General features: G+C 37.2%; 1 protein-coding gene across 2 annotated transcripts in view; it reads left to right on the top strand.

Annotated features, from left to right (window-relative positions):
• Positions 1–16,716, top strand: part of PRKCI (protein kinase C iota) — a 34,270-nt gene that overhangs the window by 9,117 nt on the left and 8,437 nt on the right. For both annotated transcript variants that reach the window (XM_068954474.1, XM_068954473.1), the window contains 11 exons: positions 2,162–2,283; positions 6,587–6,676; positions 8,117–8,167; positions 9,431–9,516; positions 10,659–10,799; positions 11,673–11,727; positions 12,353–12,411; positions 12,852–13,028; positions 14,011–14,108; positions 15,186–15,272; positions 15,901–16,036. In XM_068954474.1, coding sequence (XP_068810575.1) covers positions 2,169–2,283; positions 6,587–6,676; positions 8,117–8,167; positions 9,431–9,516; positions 10,659–10,799; positions 11,673–11,727; positions 12,353–12,411; positions 12,852–13,028; positions 14,011–14,108; positions 15,186–15,272; positions 15,901–16,036 — 1,095 coding nt within the window. In that variant the 5' untranslated portion in view covers positions 2,162–2,168. The remainder of the gene's footprint in view (positions 1–2,161; positions 2,284–6,586; positions 6,677–8,116; positions 8,168–9,430; positions 9,517–10,658; positions 10,800–11,672; positions 11,728–12,352; positions 12,412–12,851; positions 13,029–14,010; positions 14,109–15,185; positions 15,273–15,900; positions 16,037–16,716) is intronic.

The raw sequence follows: 16,716 nt of genomic DNA, 5'->3' as shown, positions 1-16,716 counted from the left end.
TGTAGCCTGCCAAAGCACTTTTTACTTGTATGAAAGTTGAAGGCAGAACACAAACAGCAGTTGCTTTTCCATTTTCGTTTATGCTTCTGTATGCCAAATTTCTCTTATTTTGCTGGCAGTATTCTGAAGCCTCGGATGTTCCTTGCACTTAGGAGATTCTTCTTTTTTTGAAGTACCGGCACTTCAATAACTGCTCCAGAACATGGTCCTAAATGGAAGTGGAGCAGAGCTGCCACCTTGCTCTTTCAACTCTCATTCAATCCTGACGTGAATTCTCTCAGCAGGAGGACTCCTTACTTTTTCCTTTCTTCCTCCTGTTCTGTTTTTATAGCTTTGTGTTAAGAGTGTCCAAATACTAGGGCCCAAATACTGTTTCACCTTTAGTGCGGAAGGAAGTGGAGCAATTCCAAATAATGTAGCAACTTTTGGAATGCTTTATTCATCATTAGCGGAGAAGTATGATTTCACTATCCTAACAATTTAATGGAATCTTTCTTGTAACTAAATCAAAAATCCAAAAACAGGCGAACTGTTCTTTTAGAGTGCTTAGAAATTGCTAGTTTATTTTATTTACGCTGCTAAACTTAAAGGAACCTCTACAATATTTAGACAAACACATTTCCACACAGTTTCTCTGCCGCTCATGGAAGTAATTCATGCTCACTGACCACAATATGTTATGTTAAATCGCACAATATTTGATACAAGTCTGCCCGTATATCAGGCGGTTATAAAGACATTTAGCTTACTGCTCGTGAAGACTTCCCTCTGGTAGACATGTTTATGTAAATTTTGACCAGATCTATATTTAATCTGTTGCGTCAATATATATTTTTTCACCAAGTAGTGTTAGCACTGTGGCCTGTGCATCAACAAAGATGAATCCCAACTGGCTGAGATTGTTTTGGGAAGATTAGTCTCATTGCTGAAACTCTGGGCTTATACAAAAGGTTTGAAGAGTAGTGTAAACGGCCCTGTTTTTCCTCCACCGTCCTCTGAACTGTATCTTTGACTTCCTCTGGTCGAAGGACTGCAACCTTAGGTCACAGGCTTAACCTGCTTTCCTTTAAGGCCCAGCAAAAATCAAGACAGTGGGTCAGCATATTATGTTAATGTATTTAAAGCAGTAGGTAAGTAACTCTTAATTCTGACAGAGATACTGCTTTACTGTTACGCAGAGTTGGTAAACCTTAATTCTGAATGTATGCTTCTCTGTCTGCCTTCCCAGGCATTGTGGTGCAGCATCATGGCTCTCTCTGTAAAGGCACTTTCAGCGTTTGGAATTTTTCTTCCTAATCTGCTAGGAAACCTATTTTATACTTTTCGTTAATACTTCATACTATCCACACAATTATGGTGTTAGTGGGAGAATATTTAACGTTTTAATACCTAATAAGAAAATAACTGTTAAAGAGTAAGCAAAGCTGGCAGTATATTAATAACATTCTTCAAAAATTTTGTGACGTTTCCTTTCTTCAGTTTCCACTGGTATAATGTCTCTCCTTTCTGTGCGTAGTTCAAATCTGCTGCAACTCACTTCAAAGTTATTTGGGCATTTAAATTTTAATTTTTCAAAAGCAGCTGACTGGTAGAACAAACGTTAAATAATTGGCTCTAAAAACCCCTTAGAGCCTGACTTCATTGTAGAAAGGAAAGGTGCTAATGGTTCATTAATATTTCTTTAATATCTTTAAAAGACACATTTTATTTCTCTAGAACTAATATGCTTCAGTATGGCAGTCCAGAGATGAAAATATAAAGATGTAATTTGCATAATCAGGGTTTTTAGAGGGCTATGACAAAAGGTGGGTTTTATGTAAGTGGTATGTGGAAGGTGTTGGGTGTTAACAGGCAGAAACTGAACCACGGGAAGTTCCACCTAAACCTGAGAAAAAACTTCTTCACTGTGAGGGTGACAGAGCATTGGAACAGGTTGCCCAGAGAGGTAGTGGAGTCTCCTTCCCTGGAGATATTCAAAACCCGTCTGGATGTGATCCTGGGCAATGTGCTCTAGAGGACCCTGCTTGAGCAGGGAGGTTGGACTAGACGATCTCCAGAGGTCCCTTCCAACCTAAACGTTTCTGTGATTCTGTGTTAGAGGTCAGGATTAAATGCTATATATTACAGTACAGTTTCTCAAATTTATTTTTCTCTTGCTCAGGGACATCATGATAACGTATTTTGAACCTTCCATCTCATTTGAGGGACTGTGCAGTGAAGTTCGAGACATGTGCTCCTTTGACAACGAACAGCTTTTTACCATGAAATGGATTGATGAAGAAGGTAAACTGATACTTGATGCCTGGCCTTCTGACAGATATTTGGTGAATACCTTGCTCAGCTTTCTAGCTCTCCTTTCTTTCATCTCTTCCTCCCCTCCTTCCTCCACCTTCATTAGATAAGCTGTATGGTTTTTAAAAATAATGAGTCTGAGTTGAAAAGCCATTGGTCATCCAATGCCCTTGTAAATATGCCTTAATAAAAAGAGAGTTATTTCAAACAACTTAGGATGGAGCTTTCTGTATTTTTTCTTTTTTTTTTTTTTTTTACCAAATAAATAAAAGCCAAGGGACTATCAAAACATATACTCAATGTTAGGATTTATATAGGAAAGGGTTAGAAAGCATTCCTTTATGCTGCGGAAGAAATCCATGCTTCACCTGTGTCTTGAATATCCTGCATATTCTTGGTCCTTCTTATACTTAAAAGGATGCAGTAGACCTAGAAGAGGTTTAGAGAAGCGCCACAAGGATGAGTGAAGGTATGGAACAACTTTGATGAAAGTTGTTCTAGGAAAGCTAGATCCTTTCAAGCTGGAAGGGAGCACTGAAAAATCATGAGTTAAATGTTTATCCATGGGAGGAAGAAGATCCTGAAAGAAAATGATTATTTGCTCTCTTTCTTCCAATACAAGAATTGGGGAGCATCAAATGAAACCAGCAGGAGAAGATTTCAGAATAAAAGGAGTCGGTTCTTGACTCATTTGGGTAAGCTCTGGAGTGCCTTGCTACAGGATATTGTAAATGCCAGAAGCTTACATTATTGAAGAAGAAGTGAACCCCATTGATGGCAAAGAAATTCACTGAAATTTGCGTAAAAACATAGAAACCGTTCCAACGCCAAAAATTCTCAAGTTGCAAGTACTTGGTAGCTGAGAGTACTGGGAAGCCTCCTTCCTATATGCTTGCTATGTTCTGCCTCCCCCTGACACCCATCCCTACTTATGCATCCGTTCCTGGCTGGTGTTCCTACTTTTTTCCTCTCCAGCGGGGATAGGTCAGATCACCCCTAGCTAAACTGATTGCTGCTACTGGCAACAGGTTACTGGAATATAGATAGAACTTTGGTCTGAGTCAGTGTAGAAACTACTGTGCAGTGCAATGAGTAGGAAAGTTAATTTTTGTTATAACTGAAGCAAGTCTTAAATCTTTGAAAAAGAGTTAAAACTAACCTTGAATGATACAAATTATGGTATTTGTCCTAAATATAAATACTATTTAATATATAGTTGAGTTGTACGTATAAACAAAAACTTTTAAATTTTGGGTGGTTATATCAGCTGTTCTGTCAGCAACCTAATGTTTAACACATAGCTATTAAAACTTTTCCTAAATATTAAAAGGCAAATCACTTGTCCGAATGAAAAGGATTGAAATATCTGTGGTAGATTTTCATTCAACTGTAGTACGACCTCAGACATGAACTCTTTTGTGGCCTTTGGCACTTTAGTTCTCCAATTTCCCTAATATGTACTCTGGTGTCTCTTCTGAGCTGTAGGTGTACTTCAGTAAATCTTAGAAAAGGTTATCTGTAGTTCTTGATTTTTCTTTGTGGAATTGATGTCTGCAGGTAAGTTTTGAGCAGACAAGACTGAATTATGAAATAGCTGTTGAGGTATTTTAGTGAGCTAAGTACTTGATGCAATACAGAAAAGGCCATAATGTGCAGTGATTTGTCTGCAGTGATTAGTATTTTTATGCAGTGATTAGCATAAATGGTGCTTATAAAACTGTTTCCTCCCCTTCCCACAGGTTTCCCATTCAAAACCGTGCCAGTTTATTCAGAGTTTAAAGCTAAGCATGGACCAGTGTTGATTCTTGGAAGTGCTATATGGGCAGATGTGTTGAAGATCCTGTAGTCTTGAGAATTTTCCCCTTGCTCTGTCCCATTCCCAAGTTATTTACACAAGGGAAATGCAGTGACGTAAAATGGACAGCAGTTATGACTGAACATATCCTTCTGTGCAGTGGCACTATTTGAACTGAAAGTTTACTTCATTGTAAACTAGCTGTTTTGTTTTATCTTGAAGAGGATAATGGGCTTTCCACTCACACAGTCTGAGAAGTCACTTGTAGTAAGAAGCACAGCTCTCTTTAAAGAACCATGTTTGCAGAAAAATTTGTGCAAATTGAACGGTTCACTTGAAGTGGCGGTTCGTCTCAATTTCTGCTTCTAAATTAGAGACAGGTAGAAACCAAGGAGATACTGCAGTTAGATTGAAATATTTTCATATAGTGACGTGGGATTCAATTTTCCCAAGCAGCCGATATTTGCTTTGATTATTTACGTCCAATTTAATTTCAGTGGAGAAAAAGTTAATCTGTTTATAAGTATATTAAAAATCACACTGTCTGTACTATGTGCAACTCTTGGTGTCTACAGTGTTTGGTTTCTTGTCAATACCTCCACGTCTTCTCCTCTTCCCTCTCCCCCAGTCTTCAGTGCCTTCAGTTAATATTCTTTCTAGAAGCTCATGATTTGCTTCCTTCTAGAATGCCTCTGTCACAGCCTCTTCATTAGAACTTAAGTTCACTTTTTATAGGAGTATGAGGAAATGTGTGTACTGTGGTGTGACAGTTGTTACACTGTTGTTTGTATTTGTTGGAGTGTAAGACAAGATATGGTATTTAGGCCGTCTTTTCATTACTTACTAATTTGCTCAGATGCGTGCATAAACTATTTAATTGGATTTACACAGTCACTGGGCTTTTTATTTGTCCTATTTTAAATTTCTTAGCCTTTGCAAGATACCGAGCATGGTGCAGAACTATTTCTGTTTCATGGAGGTGGTGGTACACAAATGCAGACTTCATTCCATTGTGAGTGTAATTGCTTCAGAAAGTGGTCAGACTCAGCTGAAAAAATAGCGTGAACTTGATTTATTTTTTAGACAATATCTATATTGTTTTATCTCTATACAGCCAGTTGATCTTGCCTCGGTCTCATGAAATGTACTGTAGGATGGACATTAACCTTGTGTTTGTGTTCACTCAATAGTATTCTTACTTGGTGTTCAAAAGTTAACACTCCTATGACGTTTTATCTGAGCTTTCTTTAGGTAGCTGCAAAGCTCTCAATATCCTTTTTAGAGGAATACTTGTAGCTTATGTGTTTTATATACCAGGCCACCAGTTATAACTTATTGGGTGTAATTTTTTGTAAAGCATTGCTGAACTGCATCGCACTGAAGAAAACTTTTTGTTGCCTGGCTGCTCTTTTGAGTCTTTATAGCAGTTTTCAAACACTGAGAGATTGAGAAGATCAGGTAAAGTATTGGATGAAGTTTTTAGATGAATCTTGAGAAACGGGTGAAGTTTAGGCTGTTGGTGTGTCTAAAGGAGTATATCTGAACCAAGGCTAGAATTTTAAGGTTTGTCTTACTCCTGGTCCTGAATGCAGCAAATCTCTAGCTTGATCACCTTCACTCCCCCACCCACTCCTGTCCCCAGGCTTTCCACTTATCTGTAGGTCAGAATTGCCCTAGCTTGACTAAGCATTGTTTAGTGAATTTTAAGTTATCTGTGTGACTGTCTTTTTTTTTTTTTTAAGACAGAAATGAAGTAGCTACAAAGAGATTTCCTAAACTGTTACTTCTGAAACGTAGATTTGTTACAGTAATTCAATGCAGTCTTGTCAGTGAAACTTTAAAACATGTACCAGATGATTATGTTGTAATCTGTTCTAGCTCAAATGGTCAAAAAAGGCTGCAATTGTTTAAAAACATCTTTTTTTTTTTTTTCTTTTCCCTGTCTTCATGTTCTTTCTGTAAGGCATTTTGCTTTAGGTAGTCCTATGAGTATGAAAGTAGTAGTTAATAACAAAAATAATTTTTGCTTAGGTTGCATGATTTTTGCAGTGTCTTTATTGAGGTTTATTAGAGGAAAGACTAGAGGTTTAACTGCTTTTTTAACCTCGAGGTTAAATTCCTGGCAGTGTTGGAGGCACTGTGAAAATAGAATGAATTCAGTTCTAAGTAACATGCTAAATAAAAGGAAATACTGAATTTGTTCTCAAGATGTCATGCATCTTATGTACAGAAATAATGTGTAATCATGCTTGTAGCAAAACAAACCAATGATATTTTGTGATTATGATCTGCTTGCCTCTTGGGAATATCTTAGATTATTTCCCTTTGAAAGCATTTGATATGACTGTATTTTCAGATGTGCTTTCAGGGAAAAAAAAAGAAGTACTATCAGATGAGAATATTGTTTTGTTTTGATACAATGTTACACTGAACAACTGTGAGGGAACAATATTGAATGGCACAGAACTTCCTAGACTGAGTTTTATATTCTCTTTTCAGGAGATCCGTGTACGGTTTCCTCCCAGCTGGAGCTAGAAGAAGCCTTTCGGTTGTATGAACTAAACAAGGATTCAGAGCTTCTAATTCACGGTATGGTGAAGCTTAATGTGTTACTTCTGATGTTTGTACCCACCAAGAAGTGGATATTTTAAACCCCCTGTTATCTATATCTTTTGCTGTACTCCAGCCTCCTTAATCAAAGCCTGTTAGGGCATTCTGTCAAGAGGATGTTGAAGGCCACACGCCAAACTACTTTTAGCTGGCAGTACTTAGTCAAATGCCCTTTATGCAATTAAGGGAGGAAAAACTTACTCTGCTGTCAGTTTATCAATAGAAAAATAAAAATGAAAGAGAGTTCCCGTTTACTGAGGTGCTTTCTTGCACTTGCTGGCGATGAATGGTAGAATATATATTTTTGCCATGTCCTAGCACTTTATTCTTGCTAAAAGCTTTAGACAGCATCTATATTAGGAAAAGGAATTCGTGAACTCCATTTATGGTTAGCCAGAACTTTTGAGTTTTCTAGAATGAAGTACTTTATGGCAGTTTTGAACCTAATTAATCATGTTCCTATTTAATGTGAAATTGTTCAATTTTTATCTTTTAGGGTTCTTTATTTACCTATTGTGGCAGCTCCTGCAGTAAATTTCTCTTACTGTTTGGAACTTTGTGCAAGTAAGAGATAGACTTCAGTTTAATAGAGATTGCAGCAGAGAAGTAGTGGATCATTGTAAAGATAGTGTTAATGTGTGTTACACTGCAATATCTTAACGTGGTCCTGCTCTAAAAGGATGTGATAAATCCACAGCTGCTCATCAGCTCAGCTGGAAGGAAGAGAACGCTTTTCAGCTTCCCAATCCAGTTAGAATTTAACTCTTTTCCTGTGTTATTTAGGCTTGGATATCTGACGGTGTCATGATTATTGCTTTCATTTTTCTCTCCAAAGTCTTCTAAGAAGTGGAAGAGAAAGAGCATTTTATCTGTTTCAATATATATTATTTCAATATGCTTTTCGATTTGCCCCATCCTCCCCGCTTTTTTTTTTTTTGTTTGATAGGCTTCTGGTTAAGCCAGCACCAGAGCTAGCTCCCCCTGTAGTCTACAAAAGTGGTTTTACTTCTCTCTGAGCATTACTGAGGCTAAATAAAACTTAATAACGGGCGAATGTAGACAAGATCGTATTTACCAGTTAGCACACTGTAATATAATGGATTTATCATCAAGGTTTCCAAAGAATGAGTTTAACAATTGGTCACATGATAAACCAGCGTCATTACTTGTTGCTGGTGACCTTCTGTAGGAAATTACTGCAGAACAGAGTATACGAAGTTGTATGTTTGATGGATCACTGCTATAACCAGCGTAGGGATTTTGTGGCAGCTTTTCAGCTCGCTTGCTGTTGCACAGTTTTGTTAAAATGCGGTCTCTGTTGTCTTCGTAAATGGTCTTTCAGGAGTGTTATGTTTAATCCAAAGACTTATTTTCTGTCTGAAGTAAAGATTAATCTGAAGTTAATGTTCTTTCTTTCAGTATTTCCTTGTGTACCAGAACGGCCTGGCATGCCTTGTCCAGGAGAAGATAGTAAGTAGATGTTTAGTTGAGAAGTACAGAAAATCAGGAATTTCCTATTCTAGAACATTCTGATATTCTGTGCTTTTGCTTCCCGTGGTGGATAAGTATGTCTTTATGAAAACGAGTAATTCAAATGTCCACAACTGATATATTGAAAAGGAGTAAGCAGTCTTGCTAAACTTAAACGTTGTTGTTTGTCATTTCTGAGTTGTTGTTAATAAAGCGTTTGAGTCGTTGTTAATAAAGCGTTTCACGTTCCTGTTAACTGTGCATGCCTCTGCTTTCCTTGCTTTTGTCTCTTCTGTTATGACAATTTTTGTATTCTATTCCTGTCTCTTTGGTGGTTGCCAATTTACTGGCTAACTAATGTGAGCAAAGGCTTATAACCAATGATAAGGAAGTGTCATGTCGTTGTTGAGACATCTCAGTTAATTTATTTTAAACTGATATTCAGGTACTATCAGGAGTATTCTACTAAAACTTCTAGGTCGCGTTAGATAATGTACTAATCATTCAAGAGGTAGTTTTCTCTCTGTTACGGTGTAGGCTTCTATGCTCTTTATACTCATTGTATAAAAGAGCATTTTGTGCGTGTGTGTGTGTACACACACACCTCTGTCAGCTTGATATCTGGAGTCTCTGACAAAAGTAAATGTGCATGCTTAAAAGTTAACTTTGACATGTTTGTTTATGTATATTGGCAGTATGGCTGATGCTGCTTTTTTGGAAAAAGAAAGTTGTAGGCTAAATCTGGAACAGATTTGCAATTTAAGGTATAGTTTTGTACCTTCTAGTTTTCAATTTTGGCTCCTGATATGCCTCTAACGGGGAGGAAGAAATTGTGGCAGCTGTGTTTCTAAAACATTGGAGGATTCTTGCAAGCAATCTTATAAGTCAGGGCACGCTCCTCAAATTTACCTTCTTTCCTTCCTTCCTTGTCCTCCCATCTCCTCTGCAAGTTTAGATAAGGTAGTTGCACGTTTTGCATGCCAGTGCTTGTATTGTTTGGACAATTTTCCTTTTCTCAAAACTTTTTCTTTTAACTTTGGAAAAACAGAATGAAGTTACAGTTGATCAGGAAATTTTATTTCAAATTTCCCCCAAAATTTAAAAAATGAAAAAGGTACTTGGAACCTTACTCTGTGTTTCGTCAAGCTTGCAGGAGTGAAAACTTACTCTGCAAATCACATTATATAGGAGCGTCCATGGGAAGGATGTCATAGTTCTGTATTTACACTTTTAATGGATATAACTGTATGTTTTTCCTCTTAGAATCCATTTATCGCCGAGGCGCCCGCCGGTGGCGAAAGCTGTATTGTGCAAATGGTCACACTTTCCAGGCCAAACGATTTAACAGGGTGAGAGTCTTGGGTACTTTACCGTATACTCTGAAACTATGATATAAACTATATAAATGCTCCTTTGTACCCTTAAAATCTTCCTGGAGGGCAAACTTCAACACTGGCATTAGATGACTGTGAGCTTGAAATGCGTTTGCAGTTCTTAAGTTCTGTGAGTGAAAAGGTCTGAGAAGTACTTAAGACACACAGACTTTTCTTTCAAACTGACATGTTTCTGTAAACAATCTGCTTATGTTGGCATGTAATCAGTTGAAAATAACAGACCACTTATAATGACTTCAAGAAGCAGTGGTCAAACCTAATGGAATAAGGAGAGGGAAGGCTCTCTGCTACTTTAAAACAAAATGAAACAAAATCTGAATAGCTCAGGTTCATTGTCAGCTTCTATAATCTTTCATTCTCTTTTAAGCTCATTAAATGTATTTTGCGCTAAATAATGCTTGAGGTTGTGCGTACCGGACCTCGTCTTGAGCATCCTCCATATCAAACTTCTACTCTTCTACTTAGACAATGCTCTGTGAAGCACTTATTGACCTCTTCCTGGTCAAAGGCTGTCCAGGCGCTATCATTTAATCACTTTTCACTCTTGCTTTTATAGGCAACCTGTTTTCATGGTTCTTAAGTTATTTTGTGAATGTTCCTCACTGAGTGGTGATCTCCTCGTTTCCTGTTATCTGAAGCTTTTGCGCTCCTGCTTTTCTCCCAAAAAAATCTAAGGACTCATCGACGTGGAGAGATGCTGAGACATGTTGCCAAGTAGTGTGGACATGCAGTAGCCTGCTGATTCAGCTGCACTGCTTTTGAATTGGAGCTGGCCAGTGTCTGGCAGGGTTGGTGTGCAGCAGAAGAGGCTGACTGTGCTTGCATCTGTCCATGTGGTTGTGCCTTTTGTGTACAGCAGTTGCTGCTTAATTTTTGAGCTCTTTTGAGCTGTAATTTTTGAGCTCTTCTGTATTGTGTCTGCTTATCTTTCTTAAACCATGCAGTCTCTGAGGTGGAGACTTTTTTGGTGTAGTAGCAAATTCAGTAGGGATCTTCTCATTTTCTATCCTGTGTCGTTCAGTAACGAAAACGTGGTAGAAAAGTTTTTGTTGTTTAGTTTTACTATTTTAATCAATTTTGTTGGTTTGTCGTTCTAGCGAGCTCATTGTGCCATCTGCACTGACAGAATATGGGGTCTGGGTCGCCAGGGATATAAATGCATCAATTGTAAACTCCTTGTCCACAAGAAGTGTCACAAGCTTGTCAGTATTGAATGTGGCCGCCATGCACTACAACCGGTAAGTAAAATTTATCTGAAAAGTTGTCTTTAAAAAAAAAAAAGATTTTATCCTAGTGGTCTTCAAACTATCTGCAAGTAATGATAGTACAGGAAACTTAAAGGCTTATTGTTCTGCGTGGCTGCTCTGACGCTTTGCAAGAAGGTTTGGGAGTCACTATGCAGAAAGACGAATTTAGTGGCAAGGTGGGAGTATAATTCTTGCATCTGATTTTTTTTCTAACTGTTTCAAAAACAAACATAACAGAGTGAAGAACATTGGAAATATCAATTATGTAGTATATATGCTATTTTATTATCTTCAAAGGAAAGTACAAGTAACATCTCATAACATTTATTGGGTTATTAGACTATTGCCCATCTTACAGAAAAGGAAGATGAGGCACAGTAGTTGTGGGTTTTCTCCCATGAGATTCAGTCATCCTTAGTCCTCAGAAACATCAAATGAATTAACATTATTCTGAATTAACTTCTGAATTAACATTATTAAACAGCAGACAGCTGGAAGTCTGTATTTTGTGAATTCGTTTGACTACTATATGTATTACTAAACTACTTAACAGACTGATACCGTTTGAGCTTTTCTTATCTGCTGTACTTCTTTTCTCTGTTGTACTAAGCTGTCATTTCAACAGCTTCTGGAAGCTTGTCTAAACTTCTGGAAAATTGATAGGAAAAGGAGGGCAGTTGTTCCTTTTATTGTATATGGATTAGAACAGCATCCATATTGGCTGATCAAGGTAAAAATTAGCTGGACTATATTCCTCTGAAATAATTTACTTTTCTAACATAAATTTGTTTTTCACGCTTGGACAGTCTGTTGTAAATGGTAACTAATCTGATTTTTAGAAATCATTGCTATGCATAATTTCAGGAACCAATAATGCCTATGGATCCATCATCAGTGCATCCAGATAATGTAGAATCAGGTAAGATCAGTAATTTTTTTCTGTAACTTATTTTAAGAAGTTGAAACATGAATTTTGTGTTTTAAAATGAAACAGAGTAACTTTAAGGCAGTTACTTAGAAAACCCTTATTTACTTTTGTTCAGAGAACAAGAAAAATAAATCTGCTCCTTAACAGTAAGGGCGATGTAAGCATAAAAATCCATCCATCGTCTATACCTTCCGGTCCAAGAAACTAGACTGAAAGTTAAGAATTTTGGTTCCAAGTTGCACTTTTTCTGTCAGTTAGCTGTGTGTTTTAAATGTCGTGGTCAAACAAACAAGCCCTTGATAGATTTGCTGTGGAAAAAAAAAAATAGCAGAGTCTGTACTGATCATTATTCAAACAATTTCATTCCTGCAGGGTTAGGATTAATACGAATAGATCTCAAAATGTAGTTCTAAGGTTTTATATTAGCCTTAACTCATTATTAATGCAGTATTGCAAAAGATGATGGTGATAAAACAAAACGCTACCAGTTTTTTATTCACAGTAGATGCATTTAAATTGTGCCTCTCTTTGATTCAGCTCTTGCATGTGGAAATTTTAGGGCAATAGAAAATACTGTTACCTCCTGTAGGTCTAATGACTTTTCTTGCACCTCTAGTGATTCCATATAATCCCTCAAGTCATGAGAGCTTGGACCATGTTGGTGAAGAAAAAGAGGTAAAATATCTTAATGCTAACTGTGGTCAGAGATCAAGTCTATATCTATGCTAATTTTCAGATCTTAAAAACTTTAAATTGTCCAAAACGGAAAGCTAGTACATAAAGCGCATTTGAGTCACTAACTCAGATATATGCACAAATGTCTTGCAGACTCTTTTATTTGGAATCTTAAGTTGAGACATGCTTTTGGTTCAGAAAATGCTCTGAATTTTTCTCTTCTGCCTCCTCCCTTTCCCCTCACATTCCTTTTCAGGACAGTGCAGTTTTAAGAAAACAAGTGCTAATTTAATCCCTTGTTTATATTAATTTTGCTGCTCTACTTGAAATGCTAACTTTCCTTTTTAAAAAAAAAAAAAAACAAACAACAAACACCATCCCACACAGTTATTAAAATGGGTAAGCCTGCTCACTAATTTCAAAGTTATCTTTATCCACAGGCAATGAGCATTAGAGAAAGCGGCAAAGCTTCTTCCAGTTTGGGTCTTCAGGATTTCGATCTCCTCCGAGTTATAGGAAGAGGAAGTTATGCTAAAGTACTGCTTGTTCGATTGAAGAAGACTGAACGCATTTATGCAATGAAAGTGGTGAAAAAAGAACTTGTCAACGATGATGAGGTAGGCAAGGTTTTTATAAGTAAATCGGGCAGCGCTTTCGAAGAGTTTCTGTACATGCCGCAAGTGAGGAGCCAGACCTCTGAGTCTGCAACAGTGATGGAGAAGTATGCATTGTACGTTCACTTTCTTTCAAATCCTGTACCGTAAAAATACCATAGAAAGCTCACAAGGCATACTGTCAGTGCAGGCCGCAAAAGAGTGGTAGCTCAGAGTAGCGCTCCTTTGCCAGTGGTTTCTGTCATGAGCCTTATTGCCTCATCCTCTCTGTCACTCTTTCCTTTTGTAGTCAGCACTATCTGCAGGAGTGTTCATGCAGAATTCAGGTTAGTAAGCCTGGCTTACCTCGTTATTTTGGGGCATTATTCCATATTTCTCCTGTTATTTTGGCCTGCTGAATTAGAAAAATATAGATGTGGCCTCTTTTTCGTATGTTCAGGTTTGGCTTTTTGTCACAGAGAGGAAGCTCATGATGTTATTGCTCTTTAAACTGGACCTTCATTTTAACAATTTATTTGTAGCTTACACAGTGTTAACACATTGCAATTCCTGACAAGTTTCCACTACTACTTGAAAGCTAAACATAAGTTTCCCTTGTGTTTCTTTAGGCCATTCTGTCTGGAACAAAGCTGTCTAAGAGCTTTCACATCCTTTTCTAGTTCTGCCATGGATTCTTTATTCTTTTGGCATTTCTTGATGTTACTTTGCATTTATCTGCACCAATTTGTCACTTATTATAGATGAAATATTTTTCATTCCCAAGAATAGTTATGCAATGAGGCTAGAAGTTCAGGACGTTAGTCTTACAGAGAGAGAGAGAGAATGCTAGCTTGTCTCTTATTTGGCATTAGAAAGCCAACGTTGAATTTATTGTAAATAAAAATGAGAAAGGGAAAATACTTGAATATATTTCTGCTAACTGTCGTTAATACTTGACCTAAGTACAACACACCGTTTCTGAATATAGCTTTTCTTAAATAAATAGGATATTGATTGGGTTCAGACAGAGAAACACGTCTTTGAACAGGCTTCAAATCATCCTTTTCTTGTTGGACTACACTCTTGCTTCCAGACAGAAAGCAGGTAAAGGTCAGAAGATAATAAGAAAATGCTCTTTTATTTAAAAAAAAAAATTTGATACTATTAGCCACCTCAAAGACCTATTTAAAGCATTTAAGCACTGGCTGGGTATTAGAAGTCAATGTACTGTAAATCACTATAGCACTTTATGAACAAAAGGCCATGTTGATAATATAAACTTTTCAGATTAGAGAAATAGAAGAGAGTGTGAAGCACTGGTAGTTGGGAAGGATTCTGTAAAGAAGGAGAGATGCAGCTAGCAAAAGAAAAGAGGCTTGAGAATGAGGTAGAAGACAGAACCTAGAATGGGAGAAAAAAGCATTAAGAAGGGAGAATTAGAAGCATAAAAAAGGAGGAATCTGATCTCAAACTTGCATGGATTCCCTGCAGATGAGGGGGAGTACAGCAAGGATCAGAAAACAGTACCTGAATTTTAAAATGGAAAACAGTGTAATAGAGATGAAAGTAATGCTTTGTTTCATTTTTTTATGTAGGAGAAGAGATTGTTATAGATGAATAAATTACTATTCTACACAGTAATAGTTCTCAGTATAAATAAAATATAGTTATCCTGTATTTAAACAGTTACCCTTGCTGCTTAAAAGGTGGCAAGCTAGTGGTAGGAACTGAGGAGAGAGGGCATTTGTTCATGGCTAATACTATTAATATCTTACAAAGGAGACTAAGGGGATCATGAAGAAGGAAAAATGGGTGAGGGAGAGGTTATTGTGTTTTGTTTTCTAGTGTATGCATGCAAAAAGTGATGTGAATGTATTTATATATTCGCGTGTGTTATAATGACAAGCAGTAGCTATAATGGATTAGAAACTTGGGAAGAGTGACTTGCGTTTCTTTAGCAGTAAAGGAATTATCTAGACATACTGTGTGTACTTGATTCTTAACTTTGGGTATTTATTGAAAGGAAGGGGAAATGGTAAAGCCAGCTATATTACCAGAGAGATGGAAAGAGGCAGTTGACGTTGTTTAATAATAGACCTGTAACATGTCAAACCTCAGGCTGATAAGGAAGTCTTTCAGCTGTGTATACAATCATTTGTAACAAGCTTTTGTGTGTTTCAGGCTGTTCTTTGTTATAGAGTATGTAAATGGCGGAGATCTAATGTTTCACATGCAGAGGCAGAGAAAACTGCCAGAGGAACATGCCAGGTATGTTTAATTTCAATTTCTTGCATCAAAACATTTGTTTTCTGACAAGGTACAGTAATGCAGAGATTATGGTAATGAGCTAGCAAATCCTGTCCCGATGTTAAGGATATAAGAAATGTGAAACTACATCCTCATTTTGATGATGCAAGCTACAATGCTTTTGTTTCAAGAAAGAATGTTAATAGGAAGCACTTAAGGATTGTTTGTATTAGCACTACCTCTAGATGACTTGAGCCTGATGCAGAATTTTTTTTTTTTTTAGAAAAGTGCTTAATGGTATTTTTTTTTTAAACTGTCTAATAACAGAAACTTGTTTCTTTTACAACAACCAGTACCAGCTGTCTAGGCAAATGCTGAGTTCTTGGTGCATATGCTTCATCTCAGATGGTGAGATGAAAAGGATGATTTCAGTAGACAGTAAGGTTAATTAAAAGAATAATGATTTTTGAAATGACTATGACACTTCTGCATTATTATGGGCAGATTATCCATTTTCCTGGTGAAGAGTTATGATAGAACACATGGAGTCCTATTTAGAGGACTGTCACAGTACCAAGACTTTATTGTTGTGGTTTGGTTTTGTGAATGACTGGGGAACTTGGGTAATTAATATCTCTTTCCACTCTAGGTTTTATTCTGCTGAAATCAGCCTAGCACTGAACTATTTGCATGAGCGAGGGATAATCTACAGAGATTTAAAACTGGATAATGTGCTACTAGATTCCGAAGGGCATATTAAACTCACAGATTATGGCATGTGCAAGGTAAGCTGTGGTTCCTTGCTAACCGGTAAAATCGGCAAATAAGAAATCGTCGTAAATTATAGGATGCCGAGATGTAAAAATGTGAAATTTCAAGGTGTCTGCTATTACACAGTCCAGATAGGTTGTATACTCATTTCAGTTCTACAAATGAAGGGAAGAGAAGAAAAATGAAAGGGAAACACTAAACTGCTGAGACTATGTATAAATACTGCTTGTGGTTTGGCAAAACTGCTGTGTTACCACAACTTGACCAAAAAGGGTAGGCTGAAATAGTCAAGAGAGGCTTGGTTTAAAAAAACAGCAAGAAATTGAAATATGTCAGTCCCTCTTGAGACTTTAGCTGTGACCTACTTCTGTGTAATCTCGGGGAGCAACTAGCATGTTCTAGCCTGGAATTTAGAATGGTTTTGCTATGTGCTTGCCCTGGCAGAAAGAGGAGGCAAATTAAAGTTATAAAGTGAAGAGGAGAACGAGGAGTACTTGCATAACTGTGACTTTTTCTTTTCCTCTCTGTTGGTATAATGTTTAGTGTTTCCAGATGAGAACTATTTTGCTACTATCCACTAAGTGTGATGAGGAACTATGATGCTTAGATGAAGGGCTCTAAAAGTGCAAAGGCCTGTTAAGTAGTCTCTCTTAGTCATATTGACTTTTATTGTAATTATAAAGTTGTAAGTCCT

The sequence above is a fragment of the Struthio camelus genome, chromosome 9, assembly GCF_040807025.1.
Source record: "Struthio camelus isolate bStrCam1 chromosome 9, bStrCam1.hap1, whole genome shotgun sequence".
In the NCBI taxonomy this organism is placed as follows: domain Eukaryota; kingdom Metazoa; phylum Chordata; class Aves; order Struthioniformes; family Struthionidae; genus Struthio; species Struthio camelus.
This window is presented reverse-complemented; position numbering and strand designations above follow the sequence as displayed.